This window comes from Sceloporus undulatus, chromosome 2, assembly GCF_019175285.1.
Source record: "Sceloporus undulatus isolate JIND9_A2432 ecotype Alabama chromosome 2, SceUnd_v1.1, whole genome shotgun sequence".
NCBI lineage: Eukaryota > Metazoa > Chordata > Lepidosauria > Squamata > Phrynosomatidae > Sceloporus > Sceloporus undulatus.
The window spans coordinates 291,219,855-291,236,806 of record NC_056523.1 but is presented as its reverse complement, the minus strand read 5'-3'; the positions used below and the strand labels follow the sequence as shown (position 1 = coordinate 291,236,806).

General features: G+C 38.4%; 2 protein-coding genes across 2 annotated transcripts in view; one reads left to right on the top strand and one right to left on the bottom strand.

The window, feature by feature from the left end:
- WDR41 (WD repeat domain 41) overlaps nt 1-2,230 on the top strand; it is a 32,158-nt gene extending 29,928 nt beyond the window's left edge. Inside the window, exon 13 of the mRNA XM_042449683.1 lies at nt 1,516-2,230. Within this exon, the coding sequence (XP_042305617.1) occupies nt 1,516-1,530 (15 nt within the window). The 3' untranslated portion in view covers nt 1,531-2,230. The remainder of the gene's footprint in view (nt 1-1,515) is intronic.
- PDE8B (phosphodiesterase 8B) overlaps nt 207-16,952 on the bottom strand; it is a 43,153-nt gene continuing 26,407 nt past the window's right edge. The window contains exons 13-21 of the mRNA XM_042449680.1: nt 15,542-15,706; nt 13,401-13,446; nt 11,321-11,456; nt 9,998-10,196; nt 8,752-8,969; nt 8,079-8,214; nt 6,110-6,277; nt 4,775-4,904; nt 207-2,880 (exon numbers count right to left, since the gene is read on the bottom strand). Coding sequence (XP_042305614.1) covers nt 2,759-2,880; nt 4,775-4,904; nt 6,110-6,277; nt 8,079-8,214; nt 8,752-8,969; nt 9,998-10,196; nt 11,321-11,456; nt 13,401-13,446; nt 15,542-15,706 — 1,320 coding nt within the window. The 3' untranslated portion in view covers nt 207-2,758. The remainder of the gene's footprint in view (nt 2,881-4,774; nt 4,905-6,109; nt 6,278-8,078; nt 8,215-8,751; nt 8,970-9,997; nt 10,197-11,320; nt 11,457-13,400; nt 13,447-15,541; nt 15,707-16,952) is intronic.

Below are 16,952 nucleotides of genomic sequence, written 5' to 3'. Positions count from 1 at the left end.
CCTCCAAAGTGTCACCAGATCTCTGGAAGTTTTGGAGTTGGCACAAGGGGATGGTGAATTGAACATGATTGAACATTTCCCATTTGCTTGAAAATCATTCTTCAACTGAAATGGAACCCTACACAGGTAAAATGAGCTCTTCTCTTCTCTTCTTCCCATAGAGTTTAGACTCATTTATGATAAATAAAACTAGAGCTAAAACTATGTGAATAAAAATTAAATTAAAATTTAATCAGATATAGGCCTTGATAGTAGTACATAACAGAAATTAAGAATATTGCAATGAATACAGTTATTGAGACAGCACAATGTAGCATTATAATACATAGCAATGTAAGTTCAGTGTTAGAATTTAACAAAAATATAGCTTATATACATTTCTGTGACTGGAAATTATGAGCATTTTACATTATTTTACATAACTTGATACAAAACATTGAAAAAATGTTGGCACATTATGTAAGCTACAATCATTGTCATTTTTTCAGAAGTTTACTTCACCTGGTTTACCGACCTGGACTACAAAACTTAAAAGTCTTGTCCTTTTTAATGGGCAGTGTAATACTTGATGTAAAATTATGTATATTTCATCCTTTGAAGAGTCTTTTCTAATGTACAGTGCTAAATATCAGTCAGATGGTTAGAAAGTCTTTGTGAACAGCTACTAATAATTGATGATTGTCTAAACTAGTGACTTTATTTAAGAAATCTACTGGTCCAAAGCTAGTCTCGTGCTTTCCAGGGAAAAGTAGCACTATTTGTGAGAAATAACTCCTGTGAGAGCCCTATTTCAGTGTATGGCAATTATGTAACTTCCATTTACTATGGAGTTTTCACAGGACAATCTCAGCGTTTGAGTACAATGACTATAAAGACTTTTGTGCTTTGGCATCTGAAACAAAAATTCCATCCTTCCAGTGAGAACGTTCAACATTCAATTTCTTTATCACAATTAAAATGAATTTTATTAGGGCTACATTATTTATTATGCTTTTATTTAGCTCTTGAACAAATATTGATACAAAGTATCAGTGTGGTTTTATTTATTTTTTTACGGAACTCCGGGTTTAGGATATACATGGTTTTGTTTCTTAAAGTTACGGTCAGTGTCTTAAGACTACTTACATTGGTGAAAGTCCAGGTTATCAAGGCACAGGGGGGTTCCTATCCTCTTGTTTGGGAAACACTGTGCATCAACATCTATCTCCCATCTAGAAAGTGAAGAGGAGACCTCTGCACAGATGTGGATTCCAGAGACCTTTTTTAATATGGCTCACGTGTGTATGTACAGTGTACCCTTGCTGTCCATGGGGATCTGTTCCGGACCCCCTCACAGATAGAAAAAAAATGCAAGACCTTATGTCCTGTACTTGTCAATGGGCTCCAACTTGCACCACCGCGTGTGACCGTGCCCATTGAAAAAGCCAGAGCTTGCCATCCACAGAAGCTCAAAACTGCAGGCGCACTGTATTATATATTTTTTAAATATAAAAGCAGGATTTCTTTTTCTTACAGCTCACACGCATCTAATAAAGATTGCTCCTCAGACCTGCTGCAGCTATTTCCATTTTAAACATGTATGTGGACAACCCAAACTGTATAAGAACATGGAACAGGGTGCTGCTGTTGTGACAAACCAAGACCAATACTGAATACAGTTCCTGTGATTATGGAAGCAGCCTCCATGAATGCAAGTGTCAGTAGCTGCCCTACTTTCTAAAAACCTTAAAACATGCTCTGGTGACCTTGGAAACTCCAGAACAGCTTTTTAATGTCAGAAAGAACTGCAGAGCGTACACAATTGTGGCACTTTGGTGAACATCATACTGGATTTAAGCCTGGTATTTTAGGATTGGATGTCAGTACTTCATTTCAGATGTCTTCATAATATGGCTCACTCAGCTATTTGAAGGCAGAAGAAAGTGTGAATTTGCTCTCCAATTTACTTTTAGAAAAATGTTGGTTGAACAAATAAAACATCTCAAGACTCTCTGTATGCACAAAAAACAGTGCCCCCAGTTAATGGCAATGGTCTGCTCTGTATGTACATACTGGCTGCCTCCGATGACACTGAAGCTTATGGAGGAAATTCTCATGGACCAGTTTGGATCTCTGCAACGGTCCCTCTGAAACTGAACAATATTTAATGGCATATAATGGCTGACGTAAAACAGCTGACAGTATTTTCTGACAAAACTGAAGCTACATTTAAATAAATGATTGCTCTTAATACAGTCATTTCTTCTTACTTAAGCACAACTGAATTTGTTGGTTTCCCCAAGTTTCTAGCTCTGCTCTTTTAAAGGCTCTTGCTTTATGGAAACGATATTTGCTGTAAGCAAAATGACAAGTTTTATCAAATATTGTTGGTAGTTATTCCAACCAAAGAATATAGTTTTCTTTAGCATGACAGCCTCATACAGTGTTCATATGTATAACCAATTTTCATTTGCAAATAAAATTGTACCAATTCTATCATCTGACAAATTATAACAATTTTATAAAATTACCTTTAAAAGAATCTATTGTGTCAGAAAAGAGGATAGCTTTATAAAGCATTTATTGGTCTCTAGATTATCACCAGTATAAAAACAAAGTTTTGTAGAATGTAGAACTTATCTAAAGTTGAGAAACAACAATCATCTCTTTGTTGACCTCTTAGTTACTTCTTTGTAAAGGAAAGTCTGCCCCTTTTGGGTCCATACCAGTAAATGGTTCACAGTGTGAGTGGTAGGCTATGATGTTCCATTTCCTTCCTTCAGCTTCCATTATTGTTCTCTGAAGGAAGCTTGAGGTTCCTACACTTTGACTCATCTAATGTTTTCCAGTGTTTGTAGTTATTTGCCAAGTGTTGCATCAGGACAGGTATATGTGCAAATGCTTGAAGAGAGAAAGAGAGAAATAATGCTGCAAATTTTATTTTACAAATGGTCAGTTTCATAAAACATTTCTCGGAACAGTATTTATCATCCTTTATGATGAGAATTCAAGTGAGAATGGGACTTTGCAACAAAGGGCTGAAGCAGATTGGTAGCCATGTAACTTTCCAGAATACTCCATTTAAGATTGGAAAGGTCAGTTAATTTTTATATCCGATCAGCTTTGCATTTATAAGTACATTAAATGCCCCTGCCGCATGAAGTTTGTGATGTTCTTGTAGAGAATGCTCAGATTCATATTTACAGTACATGCATATTCTTGAATACACTGCACCTGTGTCATACACGGGCACTTTTTACACTGTTTTCAGCATATGCTGAAAGCCCCACACCATTTCCTGAATGGCGTGTCCGCTTGCGACGCCCACGCCATGGTGCACTGTGAGCACAAGCTCCATTATTCTGAATGGGGCTCGAGCATAGGCGGAACTTGCCTTACGTGGCAGCGTCTGGAACGGATCCCCTGCATAAGGCAAGGGTCCACTGTATATTCAAAAGATATAGGCTGGAATTCATGATTGCAGTTATGGATGTGTAACCCAGAGTTACACATCCATAATTTGTATTCACAACCCCTACATATTTGATAGTGTAGGGAATATGTATGGATTATAAAATTCTTCCAATCTTAACTTACCAGGCATCATCTGCTGCAAGTGATGGGGATCTGTTCTGGTGACAGGGACACAGCAGAATATTGCTTCCACCATCTTCTCACAAGCAATTTCCAGTGTAAGGAGAAATCACAACAGTGATCCTCCTTCTGATTGTCACACTGGCAATTGTTTGCAGGAGGGTGGTGGAAAGGCCAGTCAACAGCATCCTGACTGATAGGAGAACAGACCCCCAGCCCTCACAGTGGCTGTTGCCCAGTAAGTCAGGATTGGGGCTGGGTCAGTAGACACTATTTAGTTAAATAGCTGATCTACAATCATGCCTTATATTCCTAAATATATTTTACTTTGAAATATGTATTTATAAATGTATTTAATCTGAAAATGCACATTTTAACAAAATTGAACTAAAACTACTTTAAGAAATTTGGGGAACTGCTAAATCTGAATGACAGTTAATTTCCAATCGAAATGTTTGTGTGGAAGGCTCAAATTGTGTTAGTTTGCATCACAATTTGCACATACTGAATTCCTCAAATATCTCTAGCTCCACTGGCTGTGAGCTTATGCTCAAGCTCATTTGAGTTTTGTTGTATATGAAGGGAAGGAGAAGCTTCCATCCCTAGTGAAAGACTGCTCCTGCTTGCTTCATTGCTGGAATGAGCCTTGGTGCATAATGCAACCGATCTGTGCCTAGAGATTACTGTGTGCCAAATTGGGGACTTTGTGGGAAAAGATACTGGATACCTCCTCCTGCAAGGTTTGCAAAGGGATATATGCAGACATAGTCTCTAGTTATACCTGCATATGACACCAATATTACTGTGAGGCTCAGGCGTAGTAATTTCAGCCTTGTCCCATCTGAACCCTCCAAATACAATTAGAGGGTAGTTCCCAGAATGACAAGGTTGCATTCCAACACATCTGTTGGATACCACGTTGGAGAACTCTAAATCAAATACAAAAGCTAGAAAGTCTCTTTGCCCACTTCTGTTCACCATTAATACTACACAACCAGCATGAACAAAACATTTCCAAGTATCCGCCTGCCTGAATAATGATGTTCTTGCTAGCATGAATCCCCCATGGTGTTAGCTATATATAGTGAAGGGGTATTCTTTAATACAAAATTCCTGGATTGATGGATTTGAATTTACATACTCTGCTGGATTTTTGGTGAAATAATACAACAGAGAAAAAAAGAGAAGTGGAATTTCTTACCATCCCAAGCATCAAACATGTCCATTATGAAATAATCAATAAAGGATATCTGAGACTTGGGAATACTACAGGTGTTTCGATCAAATACGGGCATAACCACTGGTAGTCCCTGTCTTTTCTCTTCATCAGTCTGTGAAAACAACAAAATAATTTTATATAAATTGTATGTTATCTAAATTGTATGTTAAACATACGGTAGTTTATTTCTATTAGACATAATAACATGCAGAATTGACATCTGGGGCAGGGTACCTCTAAATACCAGATGCTAGGAAAAAGCAGATTTGACAGAGGCATATCTCTAGCTCCTATGAGAAATAACATGTTGGATTATGTGACCCTTTGGTTTAACCTAGCACTGTTATGTGAAGTCGAAGGCTTTCACAGCTGGCATCCAGTTTTTTTTTGCAGGTTTTTCCGCTATGTGTGCCAGCCACAGATGCTGGTGAAACATTAGGAATAAACTCTTCCAAAACATGGCTACATAGCCCGACAAACCCACAAAAAACTAGCACTGTTACTTTTTTGAAGTAATTTTGAATATCCCCCACAAGTTTGCTAGGGAATTCTGGGAGCTAGCCCAAAAGAGTGACTTTATCATGCTCTGGTTTTCTATGTATACAGGATGATGTTGATATGAAGCACCACAAACTGTCTGTCCAAGGCAGAATTGCTTGGAAACTTAAAAATAGTAACAACAAACAGAACCTAGAACAGAGCCCTCAATAAATATAGTGTAAGTCTCAGACCCTCAGCATGGTGTTCACTGGCATCAATGTCCCCCAACATCACCTTTCTCTGGTGTTCAGCAAGGTTCCCTGACTTAATTTTTTAAATTACTTATACTACAAGCAAATTTCATAACGCTACATTAACTACTGATGACACAAACAAGAAAAAAGTACTGTTAATACATGCTTTCTAGTAATCTGCAAGGCCAATTTTAAGCATTAAAAATACTGTAGTAATGTATGCCTTTATTTTAATTTGATTAAAATTTGATTAATTTGAGTATGGGATGGTTTCAGATTTAGACAAAAGGCATACTAAAGTCAATGAGAATCTAGTAAATTATTACTGAAAGCCTCATTGATTTCAATGGGACTGCTTTAAGCAGTACTAATGTAGACCAGAGGAAGAAATTGGCAAAACTATCTCTGAGTGTTCCTTGCCTGAAATGTTTCTTGTCTATGAAATTCATAGGTTCACCATAAGTCAGCAGGCAACTAAAAGGCACATACAGTGTAGATCCAATCCATTGCATTCGTTTTTCGTATGAGAAAATAAGTGTGTCTTCTCAGATAGTATGAAATAATAATTACAATAAAGCCATACCTGTGCAAAATATTCTTCTGAAATTCTCCCTGCCCATTCAATGCACAATTCTAGAGGGCGACATGGATTTGCAACATCTGCACATTTGATCATCATGCGTTTGATCAGTGTCTGGTTATCTGGAAAGTTCTTGAGATTGGTTGTACATTCACAGTCACTGCCCTCATTCTGGAAAACAGGCACTCAGTTATAGTGCTGTTCAGTAAGTTTCTCACAGCCATTATGAAAATGTCGTGACATTAAAAAAAACTTACAATATAAGAGAGATCAGCTATCATAATTACTTAGTAGCCTAGAAGGAAATCTATGAATTAAGATTAAACAAGTGAAACTGAAGAAATGAAGAGAAACAAAATGTAGAATTTAAAAAGAAGAACAGAAATAAGAAGGGTTAGGTTCATATTTATATACTGGTATATGTGCTCAGTGATCAGATGCAGAGGCACATTCAGTGCTCATTGAAGCCCTCTCAACTACAAAGGTGCTGAGGTCTGGTATCTGGTTGGCATTAGTCCTGTGTCCATACAGTGTGCAACATACAAAAGTTTTTGGGGTTTTTGGAGGACAACATTCACACAACCCCCAGGTAACATGATAACTGTGTGGTACATACTGCAGGATTCTATGGACAGCCATTTAATTGTCTCAGAATCCATGCTTTACTGGTAGTGCACATGGTAGATACTGCAAGATTTCCACAAATACCTGTAGTATGGTTATATAGTTCTTGAAGGCAATTCACTGGCAGAACATGTGCTAAATAATGCAAGATTCTATGGACAATGTGGTTATATATGTAGTTACCAGTGGGGAGAAAAGCTCATAGATCATGCATACAGCACATGCACAGCTAGCTTCAATCCTTGGCTTTTCCAGTTAACATACGTCAGATAAACAGTGCCAGTTGCAGGAAACCATAGCTGGCTGGATGAACCCATGCGAGAGACTATGTTATATACTCTTATACCATTAGGAAGGTTTTGAAATACAGTGACTCATAATTTCCATGATTTTTATTTATTCAAGAGATAGTTTTGGATGATCCAGTGACCAAATTTTAATCTCCAGGGTCCTCCGTGGACCATGCTAGCCTTGAAAAAAATAATAAAAAGTAGCTTTTAGTGTACAGTACTTCTATTTTGTTTAACAGAGGGTGCAGGGGGTTGAGGCTCTGAGAGCCTAGTCCTTCACATCTGATAAACATTTCTTGAAGCCTCCAAGAGGGGGTATAAAATAACATTTTGATGGTAGTGGGGGGGGGGGGGGGGAAAAGTTTAAGGGGGGGGGGGGGGGGGGGGGGGGGGACAGAAGCTTCAGTGGAGGGGTGTTGGAGGTAGATGGAGGCAATGGCAGCAAAAGAGGTCCTGGGAGTGGTGTGCATCTGGTGGCCCTGCACACTGCCAGTTTCTGATTTAAGAGATTTCTTCCCATCTCTCTCCATTTTTGTAAAATTTCTAAAGCAGTATACAAACTCAGAGGAATGTACATAATGTGAAGATAACAGCATTTAAAGATATAAAAACTGCAACAGACTGAAAAGATGGGAAGAGACAGTGTGGTGTAGTGGTTTGAGTGTTGGACTTTGACTCAGGAGACTAGGGTTCAATTACTGCTCGGCCATGAAACCCACTCAGTGACTTTGGGCAAGTCATGTACTCTCAACATCGGAGGAAAGCAATGGGAAACCTCTGAAAAAATCTTGCCAAGAAAACTCCATGATAGGTTCACCTTAGAGTTGCTGTAAGTTGGAAATGACTTGAAGGTACACAACAACAAGCAAGAACAGCAACAGAATATTTTACCAAAATCATGGGCGCCATGGCCTTCTGCCTTTTGATTCCTCCTAATAGCATGAAATACAGATAGTGTTTTGGGGTATTTTAGAATGAAAACAAATATTTAAAAACTATCCATAGCAAAGCATACGAAAGGTATCAACTAACAAACCAAACTGCATTCTGGAACTTACAGTCATATTGGTTTCCTCAGAGGCCATGGGTTTAGTGATGCTGTTCACAAATTTGTTTACGTGTTCAAAGTGCTTGGTCATTTCTGTTGCCAAAACCATGTCAATAATTGCCTGGCGAAGAGTTCGATAATGATTTCTGGAAAGAGGAAAAGCAACTCAGAGAATCCTCTCTCTTTGTTGTTCTCCCATGACTACTGTCCATAACATATTTATGTTTTTTATGTGACTGCTATGGCATCTACTTGAAGAGTAATAGTTAAGTGCAACCCAGCAATACAGAAGTCCCCAATTTCCTGCCCCCCGATATGCACTGGACTATAACTCCCAGAATTCTGCAGTCAGCTATCCCCACATAGTTGGCTGAGAAATCTGGAAGTTGTAGTCTAATGCAGTTGAGTTTCTGGTACGCCTAGGTTGACTTGTAATACCGTTGTTTTTGTATTAGAGTAAAATCTTTATTATTAACTGCTGCCTTTCTTCTTGGAAATTAACAATGTCTAAATTCAGGCATTTCCACACTTTTTAGATGTACACTAGTGAATACTTATAATCATAGTTAAGTGACTTGCCTAGAGAATTTCAGACACAGATGAATTTTGGGAAAGACAGATTTCATGCATATAGGTAATTATTCAGACACGTGTCACATTTACAAAACAAAGTAGAAGCTAACCTGTTGAGATTCTTAAAAATGTTGCACTTGTTCTCTTTTGCTGTGAGCTGGAAAGCCAGAGCAGTGTGATGGCTTTCCAATACGGCAGTGTCATTATACAGAACAGCTAGCTCACTGCCTGCATTGCACAGAAAAGAGTTGGTCCGTCCTGGGTGATCCACATCATGGACTGTTGCAGCTATTAAAGCAGCCACTTCGTCTAAATGATCAAGGCTTCCCTGTAAGAAAGAGTTTAATCTTACTCACCTATATTTACAAAAATAAAACATAACACTCATCAGTGGGGCACACGCACACAGCCAAGTGTGGATGAATTTGTATAACCCCTATTTCTATTTTAGAGAACTTGGAGATGATACTCCCAACAGTTCTTTGATAATTATTTGTTCTTGGAAATAGACCCTTGGGTGTAGTGGTTCTCAGACTTTTTACCCTTGTTACCCCTTTTGGATCTATGTATAGACATCACATCCCACTGCTCAATGTAGTATATGAATACAAATATTCTGTTCGTTCAGTGTGCCTATATTCATTTGCACATTCATGTATATTCATGAATATACATGAATATATTAATGTAGCAGCATCTCATCACAAGAACTGGGGCAGTGATGGGATGGGTGAGAGAAGACGTAGTAATGACTGAGGGGGTGCATCCCACCACACAATTTGAGAACCACTGCTTTAGTGAATTCCATGCACAACTATGTGGAATGCAAAATCAGTTTTTAACAGTGACATACTTGCAACTCAGTTCTATCCACTGAGAATGCAACAAAATAATTACTTGGAAATGCACCTCATTATGACATTTCTCTATAAAGCTTATTGCACAAAATTGCATCATTTGTAGAAGACTGTATAGTGAGGGACTTCTTTCCATTAACGGGCTTTCAGAGAACATACTTAATTCTACAATCTGCCTGCTTCATTAATGGACTTTTACTGGGGTCAGTATGTCATTGGCAGACTGAGAATTTTACAAAATGTTTTATAAATGCAGTGACAACAAGATTGGAGAAATCCTGATTTAATGCTATAAATATTTGTTTTAGTTGTCTTCATGCTGCTCTATGACTAATACGTCTTTTACTTGTTACTATGCTTCCCAGCACTTAATCAAAATCTATCTTCCTGCCTTATCTTTCCTCTCTTCCTTCTGATAAATCTTTTTAAATACTCAAAAATGAATTAATGAGCTAACAATGGACTAACAGGGATATCAAAGTCCCAGCAGAAATGTTACCTTAACTCTGTCCTTCCCCAGAAAGAATGCCGTAGCATGTAAGACATCAGCTGCATGAGTGGAGTTGTGGTAGGAATTTGAGGAGTGGTAGTTGGCTTCAATCACTTGGAACCAGGCTCGTAGTATAGCTTCTGAACAGTTTAAAAACTCACAGACACCAAAGCGGGCAAAAATTTTCAAACCCAGGTAAACCAGTGGCCTGAAAAAGAATCAGAGAGGAAATCAGAAAACTATACTAGAAAATCAATTACAATCCACCCACCTGTGTTTGATTAGAAATAGACAAATGATACCATGATAATTACACATGCTGCTTTATAAAGAACAGAGAACTACATTCCTATCAAAGGAAGACTGTCTTCAACATTTTGGTAGTGGCATGATATGGTGGGCTCACATTCAAGTGTGTTCAGGATGGCATATTGAACTTCGTCCTACAGAATCCTGAGATTTGTAATTTGGTGAGATACTTAGTATTCCCTGCTAGAGAGTTCTACTCCATTCCTGTGAACTACTGTAGATGCAAGGTATTCTAAGAACTTCACAAAACTACAAATCCCAGGATTCCATAGGATGGAGCCACAGCAGTTAAAGTGGTATTATACTGCTTTAACACTGTAGTGTTGCAGGTATACTCTGGGTACTGAATGTTGCTTGTCTGACTAGGTAATGGTAATAGCCAAAATGGTTTTAGTATAAAATTAAATTTAAAGTTCTTATACAGTGGTGCCTCGGGTTACAAAATTAATTCGTTCCGCCATTCCTTTCGTAACCCGAAAATTTCGTAACCCGAAACACTTTCCCGTTAGCACTGGAAAGCCTATAGCTGCACTTTGCAGCATTTGAATTTCGCGCCGAAATGAATTTCGTAACCCGAAAAATATTTCGTAACCCGAAACAGTTTTTGCCAATCCAACTTTTTCGTATCCCGGAAATTTCGTAACCCAATCATTTCGTATCCCGAGGCACCACTGTAGTTGGCTTCATGGAATTTGAAGGAAGAGAGAGAAGTGGAGCATAAAAGGTACAATCCAAAAGGATGGATCCAAACAGTGGAGCATTGTCATCTTTGTTCTGCAGCAAAACATTTAATGTAGGATAAAGAAGAGCACGTTGGCACTTTCAGAGTATACACCCACTTTATATATTAACCAGGAAACAGAGAGGAAGCACAAGTTACTCAAGACTGTCTGTGTCAACAGTCATATCTACTGCCAGGGACAGTTGATTACAAAGGCTTCATTCCTGTCTCAGCTTTTTTAGCAACGGCTTTCAATTTCTACTTCTGTCCAGTCTTCTAATATACACAAAAAGAAGGCTTGCCTTTTATTTGTAATAGCTTCCAATTCAAAAATGTTGAAGTCCCAGCTCTCCTCGTTCTCCAGCAAGCGTGCAATGCAGGGTGGGATGTCATTGATGGTAACTGGCACTGAAAGGTGACCATGGCTCTGGTTTGTATCTGTCCAAATGACAAAGAGACAAGTTTGGCCTTTGCATCAGTTCTAAAGAACCCTCAGTAGACCCTGGCTAGATTTCTGTTGATTACTAATGCCAACATAGTGGCAAGGAATAATGGCGCAAGACACTATTTTGTGATGGGCATCTTTTCCTGAGCAGATCACAGCCAGAAGGGCAGCCTTATCTCACAATGAAGATGAATTTTACTGCCCTCCTGGCCATTATTGCTATGCTCGCTGTCACTTTCTCTGTCACTGCCGTGCCATTTCTGTCACTGTTTCTGCCTATGCCGATGCAGTTATGGATCTTGGCGATTAAGTTTTAGGTTGCATCCCAGTTTGACACCACTTTAACTGCCATGGCTCAATGCTATAGAATTCTGGGAATTGCAGTTTGTTGTGGCACAAGAGCTCCCTAACAGGGAAGAATAAATATCTAACAAAAGCACTGAGCCAAGGTAGTTAAAGTGGTGTCAGTCTGGATTATTTCTGCAGTGTGGATGCAGCTTTCATCCTAAACTAGGCAATTCCATGTGTTTAAGCCAGCATTTGGAAATTTTCATGCCCTTCTTTAAACATGGAATTGTCTCAATCTTGTAGATAGTTTGTATATTTTAAAAAAAGCATGCAGGTAAGGAGTCCAGTACATTTTCTCCTGCACTGGGTCACCTACCTGCAATTTTTATGCCAGGCTCATTTCTCCCTTGTACAAGCCTAAAATGTGTTTAGCTGGGGTGGGGTAGGCAGCTGGAAAGTGCAGCTGCAGGGAGACAAGATGTAAACTGGCACAGGGTTCTACGCTCCTCGCTCATGTTCCTTTTCTGCTACTCCTTCTTTCTCTGTGATCAAGGCAGCTTTATGTGCAATTTATCACTGACAGCACATTTACTTTGGCCCACACATCCTCCTAGTGTAGATTTTAGAATGTCCTGATATCATAACTAAGCTACGTATGAAAAAGAAAACATATCTCATCTTGTATTTTCCTCAGCTGGCAATTCTTGTGTCTAGTCATGGGCAATGAGTTGCGAACAGGGATGTAGAAGCCCATCAGATGATGCAGCAAGCTGGTTCAGCAGGATTCTAAGCACCATGATGTAGATGAGCACCAATATGTAGATACATGGATCACCCTTACTGGACTGGAGCTTTTGCTTGAAAATCATCATACTAAGAAACTGAGGCCAAGAACTTGCTCAGTTCCTTCACTGGACACTGGCACCTAGATTACAATGGCAGGATATATGCCTGTGACAAGGGGTGCTATTGGTGGCAACAATGGGAAGAGAAGGCTGTCAACTCTGAGCTACTGATTCTTCCCATGCATGGCTTCTGGGCAATTGTCTGCTCCCATCCCTGCACAAGCATGGATGGAACTGTGACTATTCCACAACCTACCAACAGAATACCAGGCTAAGACTGTAATAATGACCCTAATCTTTATGAACAGGCCCTTTAAACACAGAATTTTGAATGGTCTTGTTTGTGGTTGCTGGTGAGTCAGTGAAAAGGACCATTTTTCATGGTACAGCAAAGATGCTTTTCTGTGTATTCCCAAAGGGTTAATAGCCTCTGTTCTGTAAGTAATAAGGAGCTTTGGAAACAGGAAATTGTGAATAATAATAAACTGCTGTAAGAGAACTGACCCTTTTCATGTAGGAGGTTCAAAGGATAGTTTATTTTTAAAGGCAAGAACAAATTTAATTCCAGCTAAAGTAAATGCACTGAAACTGAAACTGATTGTAGATAAGTTTTGACATACCAAGATATCATTAACTGAATTGATGTGCTCTACATAGGAGTAGCAACTGGATCTAGGCCACAGAACAGGCATTTGAGTCATTCTTTGTATCTTTGATTTTGAGTAAGCTTAAACTGTTCCACAGTACTACCAACTAATTTGAGGGAGGGGGGAGAGCATACAAGAGTTTGACATGTGAACTTACTTTTAGAAAATACATATTCATTTCCTGACAACCTTCTCAAGCCATCCTGAAATAAAGTAAAACACAAGCTGTACAATGCAGCATTTCAAATCTCAAGGATAAAACACAGAAAAGTACACTCTCAACTGATATTGCAGTTAAAGAAGCAAAAGGTTAAGGATAAAGTAGTACTGAGTTTATATACCATGCAATATAAATCACATAAATATATATACTAAAGTGTGCAAGTGCTTGTTTATATAAATATTAGATGGTTTTCGGTATTGTTATGGATTTTTAATCTAGAGTTACAGATTTGTAACTCAGTAAGATGATATACTCTCACTTTAAGCTACATAAATGCCTACCCTAAGAGCCAGTTGCCACATCAGGCAAAGGAAGTCTGTGCAACTTCTGTCTGGGGTACAAGGAGGATGATATTTCAATTCCTTCACACCAGTAAGTGATGCTGTGGCCATCATAGGAAGGGCCCCTGTCACAAGTCCTTGCCACAGCCACTGGTGGGAAGGAGAAGCTGACTGTATCTCCTTTGCCCAATCCTCTGGCCCCTCCCCATTGCTTTACTGTGAATCATACAAACTATCAAATATTTTCCAAGGGTTGATTCCTAACACTAGCATTAAGATAAAGATGATGCCATATTTTCCACCAAGTGAGAAAGCAGCTACAGTACTTCTCACACACTTTGCATGGCTGCTAGAATTGAAAACTGGTGTCTTCAGAAAGTTATATGTCAGTTTAAGAAGATGATATGATTACTTTCATGGCTGGAGTGTCAACATGGTACTTGGAGAGTCCACAATCAAGTCCTCACTAAATCATGAAACTCACTGAGTGACCTTTGGCTAGTTACTCCCTCTTAGTCAGTGTTGTTGAAATGATAAAGTTGGAAGTGGAAGAGCCATATACTCCAGATTGAGTTTGTTGAAGGACAGGCAGGACATATAGTGGGTCCTTGATATCCAAGACCCCCATGGATAACACAATATAGGGATGCTACCATATTAAGTCTCATTATATACAATGAGGTGGTAAAACAGTGCCCCTAATATATAATGGCAAAATCAAGGTTTGTTTTTCAGATGGGGAGGGATACATATTTTCAAGCTGTGGATGGTTGAATCCATGGATGTAATATGAAAACTTTGGAAGTACTTATGAATAAAATGATGATGTATTACATGCCACTCTATCTTCTTAAAACTTATTACTTTACTAACTGTTCTGTTGTACATCTTTGAAAAAAATATACTTGGTTTTGGTTTTTTTTTGTATTTTCTCCACAATAAATCTGCTTTGAAGACCCAGAACAAAGTTCAAGATGTTCTTATGACTGTGCACTGTGTATTCTTTAAGTTGTTTTTATAAAGTATATCATAAGATGGAACAGAATTTCAGAGAGTTACAGTTCATATCTACAGTTCTTGCTTATACACAGAGAATAGTATGATATTTCTCCATTTAACCCTACTGAAGTGTGTCCAGCCAGGAATGATAAAATAAAATAATAAAAAGCTAAAATAAAATGCAATGAAGTATAGATTTTCAGCATGATATTTAGGACATATCACTATTTCCCATATTTAGGAATGCAAACACAGTAATCATCATTTGTGAATGTTGCATGTGTTTGTCATACTGTCTGGCATCAACATCCTCCTTATAGAATGATCTCCTCTGAGATCACTTGCAGCATGTGTTGGGATATTTCTGGCACCAGATAAAGACCTTTTTATTTTCCCAGATTTTTGGATGATGTTTTTAGGGAATTTTTCGATCTTGGAAGCAATTATATCCCCCCTGTAGTGGTTTTAGGTTGTTTTTCAAAATATAAAATTTATGCTGTTGCTTACAATTTTTGTATTGGTTGTGTTAATATTTATGAGGGTTGGCATTCTGTATTGTAGTCATGGATTCATAACCTAAAGTTATGGATTTGTAACTGCTTCGTACACAACAGTCTCACTGTGCTATACTGATCAAAAGAAGTCTGTTTAGCTGCTAAATGCAAGGATGGTGACATTTCCAGCCCCCTCCCACCACTGAGTGATGCTGTGAAAATCAGGAGGAAGATACCATTACAACTGTAGCACTGAATACTGTATGACACTGATTGGTTCATTTTACGTTTTCTTACTCACAGTCATCAGCCCTCCGACAAGATCACTAGTGTGAGGATCTTCATCTTTGGTACCTAGTTGAGGGGAATAAAGTTCTGTTGTCCGTAAGATTTCCAAAACCCTATCCAAGGCCTCTGCTACAGTTACAGGGCTGTTTTCTTGAGCCGAATTGATAATATTAATGACCTGCAGGGTTACAAATAAAAAGGAAGGTCAGATATAGCAAAGGCATTGCTACTTTGAAATCATCACATTTTTTTAATGTGCATGATAGTATTAAGGAAGTAACATAGAAAAGAGCTGTCAACTGGATAAAGCAGTCTTGCTTCTTAAAAGACTGCATTAAAATATGTCTGCATATTATTGACATTTCAATATAGATGCCTGCTTGAAGATGTATGAAATAAGAATATCATAGACTTAAATCTAGTGGGAGGCAGGAACACTAGGATTTTTATTCTGCATGCAGACTTTCAAGCACAAGAAAGCTGCCTCTAGAGGGATTCATTGTCCTAAGGAGCAGATCTGTAGAATGGAAGGGGAGAGCAAACTTCTGCTGCTTCTGTTGGTAGAAGCAGTTTTCTCAATAGAAATGCAATTAATACTAGCCATATTTTAACTAGAAGCTACTTATTATTATAGAAAATAGCTTTCTAACTTTTTAAACCATTCCATATTCTAATTATAGCAAAATAACTACAAAACAAAAACAAATGTGTCCTTAACCTTCAAAACAACTGAGACCAATTTTCCTATATGATCAAAATTGGTCTCACTTACAAATCAACTCAAAGATTGGTTGATAATGGTTTAAGTCTGCAGTTACCAGCCTAAATTTCAGTTGTTAATCCCAGCTAGAGAAAATCCACTGAATCTGCTGTTGGGTGTTAGATCAACAATTGCACTGATCCAATGGGCCTAATTATTAGATAATTACTAGATATATAGATAACTACTCTAGAAGAACAATTGAATTTAGGTCATAGTCAGCATGGTGTAGCGGTTTGAACGTTGGAATATGACTTTGGAGACCAGGGTTTGAGTCCCAGCTCAGCCACGAAACCTACTGGGTGACTCACTTTAGGCAAGTAACACTCCCTCAATCTCATGGGAAGGCAATAACAAAACTCCTCTGAACACATCGTGCCAAGAAAACCCCATGATGTATACACTTTAAGGTTGTTGTCAGATACAACTTGAAGGCACACAACAACAAATGGAATGATTCGTGAAAATAAAGCACTAACTACTTTTGAAAAAAGACCTCTGGTCTATTTTAGATTGTAAGCCTAAGGTCAGGGAACCGTCTAATTGAAAATAATAATTGTAAGCCACTCTGATAGCCTTTATGGCTGAAGAGCGGGGTATAAATACCATAAATAAATAAATAAATTTCATATGGGTTTACAGGAAAGTTTGGCTACATGACTGC